The 5,343-nt window shown below is 40.1% G+C and overlaps 1 protein-coding gene across 1 annotated transcript; it reads right to left on the bottom strand.

Moving 5' to 3' along the window:
* Nucleotides 1-1,636: 1,636 nt before the first annotated feature.
* Nucleotides 1,637-2,098, bottom strand: LOC133335663 (activity-regulated cytoskeleton associated protein 1-like). Its single transcript, XM_061543973.1, has one exon. It carries the CDS (start codon nt 2,096-2,098, stop codon nt 1,637-1,639), a length of 462 nt encoding a protein of 153 aa, XP_061399957.1.
* Between the last annotated feature and the right edge of the window lie 3,245 nt (nt 2,099-5,343).

The raw sequence follows: 5,343 nt of genomic DNA, 5'->3' as shown, positions 1-5,343 counted from the left end.
GGCACCACAGCCTTCTTCACCGGTCACCAATCAATAAAGATGTTGCTCCCTCCAATCCACCTCCGGCTTTTACAAAGGTCAAAAGTCGAGGACAGACTTCGTTGCCCCGTTTTTCGGTAAACCCTTCTCCGGCTTTTACCAAAGTCAAAAGTCGAGATTCTAATGTGTCGCACCCTTCTTCGAATAAAAAAGTTGTAAATCCACCGATACCTAACCCCTCCCAAGATACCAATGTTCTCTTAGGAACAGCAGTAGTAAATGTAGATCATAATGGAAAAACACACCCTGTTCGTGCCATTATTGATCCTTCCTCCAAGGTATCTGTTGTAAGTAAAAAACTTAAAAATTTACTTGGCATTTCTGGTAATTCGAAGAAGGAATCCAACCATGCTACACCAAGAGAAATGTGTTCTCTTAAGTTGTCTTCCCCCAAAAATTCGTCTAAAATTGTTGACGCAAAGGCATTTGTTCGGCCTAATGTCAAGGGGAAATTGTTTTCACATCCTCCTATTTCAACTTTGAAATCTAAAATTCCTTTAGATTTAGCTGAAACCTTTGACGGCAGCCCAATAGATTTGCTACTTGGTGCTGATCTTTACCCCGAACCACCAAAATTAGTTTTAAATTCGTTGTTGGCCCAAAAGTCTATATTCGGGTATATACTGACCGGTTCAGTTCCAGCCACCTAATCTCTCACCTATAATAGAAATCGATCACCTTATCGTTTGAATATCGTTTGTATACTTGAGTCACCCATTTACTAAACTTGTGTCGTTTACTAAATTTGTAACATGAAGCTCACTTGAAATCTGAATTTACGTTCATATAGCTTTTACTAACCCATATTCCAATTTAATTGTTAATTGCTACGTTGTCGGTCGTAGCAAGGGGGCCGGAATGTATAAGTTTGATACGTTCTGACTCAACTTCCCGAGCTCAGTCAATTACGTCTGCTGATTGACACCACGGGCATCTCCTCTGCAAGTTCCCTCAGCGGAGACCGTAGGTTGCAGATGCCACCGAGCGGTGGTTGTTGCTGGTTTGCTCTCCTTGCTCGATACTTTTCTCCCATTGGAATATGTAAATGTAGTAGTAAACGACAACCGATCCTCAGCGATCACCGCAATCCTCTGTGATTGCATGAACCACAGCGTTCACTTGTCGTTCAACCTCCATAGAATTAACTTGTCTACGAATAACGTCTACGCGTTATTAACAGGTCTCAGCGCCGCCACCATAAATTGCAAGAGGTAATTTATTTGTTGTATAAAGAAAAGATTACCACCAATAAATCCAAGATAATTAGAATAATTTAACTAATACTTTCTTGTGTTTTATGTCTTTGAACCTTTCTTTTCTTTTCCATTTACACCATTAAGTGCTTGGGAGCTCTCGTTGTCGCTTCACCCCGCTCCCTTGAGTTAATACATTGATCACCCCCCAACCCCCCCACACACCACCACGGCGAGGAGTAGAGCAAACACCTCGCCTAAACAACCTATTTAATATGAGAGATTTGTTGTAGAGGCAGCCATAATAATTTTGGGAGAGGTACACAAGTTATTATAGCTGCTCTCTGTGTTATGCGATGTAACTACCAATTCTCTTAGAACTTAACCTAAAAGATTAGTTAATTTTAGTTTATTCCATTGCGAGTGGTGTATGACATGATCTGTGTGGTGTTTGTTGTTGTCAACATAATTTTATTCTTCGGCCGCTTTGCGTTTTCGACTCTGTTCTGTGGTATGACCACGCAAATTATATGGACACCAATCAGAGCCAAAACATCATTCCATGTTTTAGCTTCTTTGCGTACACCTTGCCACCAGGTGGAGACCAACAGCAAAGAGATACTCTTCAAGGCATCCTCGTCACTAATACATTCGATTTCCTTGTACGTTACAATTGAAGTAATGAATTCCTCGACAGCTTCATGATCACGTTGACCACCGAAACGAGAGGGGCAATTACAGAAACTGCCCTTGGATTTTTGTTGGATATTTTCAGCAGCTTGGGCAGCACTGTTGGCTGTCGATATGCGTACAGCTTCGATGAGTTGTTGCAATTGTTCGGTGGTCTTTTGTACCATTTGAGGCATTTTGTTGATGTTGTTTGATTTTTTCACTTAAGAATCGATGTGTTTGATTCTTCTGGAGTGCTTTTTTTTGGAAAAAAAGCCACTGAGATTTGTTGGCGAATGTTTTTTTAATTTGTTATACCGTTTGAACGCCGTTATTGCGTTAGTCAAAGTTCATAGTAGACTGATTTGTTCAAGCTTTTGTTATATTTTCCATCAATTCACTAAACATTGTTATTAAATAACTTAAAAACTAACAATTTGACTAATGTTTATGCTTAGCATTAATTCTAATTTTTCTAAGCTTATCTCACTAATACAAAAAGACTTACAGACTAACTGTGGACTAACTCTAAACCAAAATAAAAACTTACAATATATCTATAATTTTATAATTATATAATCTCCTAAAAAAGATATAAAAAACGGAGCCCCTATCGATTTCTTATATTTTCACATATAAACTAAGGAACTAAAGACTAAATAATAGTAATAATATCGATTTCTTATATATTTACTTATAAACTAATGAACTAAAAACTAAATAATAAGTTATGTGGGATTTAATTAGAAGCAAGGAATATTTACTGGTGTTTAGGATGGGGGATTTATTACAGCAAGAACGCTATACCCACTACTGAGATTTGCTATAAACGGTACTATCTATATCTAGCGTCCCAAACCTACGATGATAGAAGAGGAGCTGGTCATTTCTATATAAAAGAGCGTTTTCATTCAAAGTGGCTAAACTGCTCGGAGGCATATAATTGGCCCGAAGTAACCCTTCGACGTCTGTTTCGTGCAAAAGGCTATCTTTAACTAACTTATTTTCTAAAGTTTTCGCTCGGTCTAGGAACCTAAGTGCGCTTGCCATTAGAAAGTTATCTATTCGGCTGAAGTCGATGGAATCATACACTACTCTATTAGCAGGTAGTCGCCAGATTCCATCTACTCCTTGTTGTGGCCTTAAGCCTACGCAGGACCTAAGGATTCGCCTCTCCCAAATGCGCAGCCTCTCCATTTGGTGGGAAGAGATCCCAAACCAAACAGGGAAGCCGTACCCAATTAGTGGCCGTATTACTTGTTTGTAGATAAGAAGCCTAACTTTAACGGAAAGCCCACCAGTTGCTTTGAGAGCACGCTGGTAGTACCAAAATACTCCTTTCACTTTCCTGAGAACGTAGTCCATATGCCTAACAAAGTCAAATTTGCTATTTAAGAGTTTCTTATTGTTTGCCCTCCAATAACAAGAGTAGGTTCATACTGCCTGGCGCTGGGGTATAAATATTTCTTCTTGCCTTTGAAGGTTATTGCCTCACACTTATCGACATTTAAATGCATTTTCCAAGTTTGGAAGTATTCGGAGAGTTGCTCCAAATATGCATTTAGTCTGTCATTAGTATTCCTTGCATGAGCTCCCGCTGCAGCGACAAATATATCGTCTGCGTATGCTAGGAGTAATTGCCCTTCGGGCGCATGCGGTATATCACTAATAAAAATGTTAAAGAGAACGGGTCCAAGGAGAGACCCTTGTGGGACCCCGGCATTGACAGACCTTTCTGACGAAAGGTTATCTTCAACTTTAACCTTAAATCTTCTGTTAGCTAGAAAACTAGACAGAAGCCTACATATATTAAAATCGAAGCCTAGCCTTCTCATTTTATATATGATTGCGCTTTGCCAAACATTATCAAATGCTTTGGCAAAATCCAAACTAACAGCGATAGTTATATGTCTGTTATTAAGAGCGCGAGTCACATATTCCCCTAAGACCACCAAGGCATGTGATGTCGAATGACCCTGTCTGAAGCCAAATTGGCTATCAGATAGGATTTCTCTCTCTTCTAGTACATCTCTCATTTCAGAGAGTACAAAATATTCAAAAAGTGTGCCGAACGCTGAAAGTAAGCTAATTGGTCTGTAACTATTGCATTTTGTAGGGTCCTTACCAGGTTTCAGGATGGGTATAGTAATTGCCCTTTTCCATGAAACCGGAAAATAGCCCAAATTTATGCAATGGTTGAAGATAATTGCAATGTGTTCCAATGCCATACCAGTGGTCTTCCTTAACACAAAGTCAGGGATTCCGTCTGGTCCTGCAGATTTGCTATTTGATCTTCTCTTTAACCCTGCCCCAATATTGGGAGCTTTGAGGAATTTATGCAGTTGCCATATATTATCCTCGCATACATGAGTTCCATTAGCAGTTAGGTTAGCTGCAAATGTAACTAGCGGGGACCTTGTTTCATATTCTGATATTTCTCTCCTGACAGTATTGTATAATGGAGAATTATCATCAGCATCGGATTGCCCTTGCGCCGTATCCGCAAACATGCCCGCTTTTTCGCTTGACGTGACTGCTGTGATCCCGTCATTATTAACAAGATCAGGGATTTTGGCATCACGTTTACCCGTAGCTGCCTTAACCCGACCATACATACGATCATCCACCTGGATTTGACTGAGATGTCTTATCCATTGGCTTGTTTCGTAATTCGCAATTGCGCCTTGAATAATACTATCGGCTTTGCGAATTCTTGTACGGTATAATCTACGCCGTAGAATTTTCTTCTGCCTGATAAGTTCTAGTATATCTGGCGAAAGTCTACGGGGTCCTCTTGGTCCCGAATTAATCTTTGGAACAGCGGACACTATGGCATTTCGGAATACCTCACTTGTGGCCTCGATGCATTCATCGATTTCCGAGATAGTGGCATTCCGATCAGTAGGAAGTCGACAGTTGGAAAGCTCTTCTGCCAATTTCCTATTAAATAATCTTTTGTTCATTCGTCTATAGTCATAAAACGTACGTTTCTCTTTCCTGTTGGGTCCGTCACCAAAAACCGTAATTTTCAGCGCTCTATGATCTGAATTACAATCTAATGTTGTAATTCCTCGCCCCTCATTGTCATCGACATGGATTCCAGATGATACCATACAAATGTCAATATAAGATTGTGATCCTCTATTGACCCGGGTTGGACCATCTGTGGGCAAGATGGTTATATCAGGACAGCCGATTAAAAAATCCAAAACTATCCTTCCCCTTGAACATGTTTGGTCACCTCCCCAGGTAGTATGTCTAGCATTGAGGTCCCCCCAACAATTACCTCTCCTAATCTAGCTAAATCCCCTAAAGGCTCTAAATTAGACCTTTCAAATGTATCATTTGGCCTGCAGTACATAGCCACTGCGAAGAGTGGTGATCCACTGACTCTATGAATTTTTACGCATGTGCATTCGATTGCGTGCCTTGTCATTACTTG

This window comes from Musca vetustissima, unplaced genomic scaffold (genome assembly GCF_032173495.1).
Source record: "Musca vetustissima isolate MV318-11 ecotype Yass unplaced genomic scaffold, APGP_CSIRO_Mvet_v1 utg29586, whole genome shotgun sequence".
NCBI classification, from domain to species: Eukaryota; Metazoa; Arthropoda; class Insecta; order Diptera; family Muscidae; genus Musca; species Musca vetustissima.
Note: the sequence above shows the minus strand (reverse complement) of the source record. Positions and strands in the feature narration are given on the sequence as shown.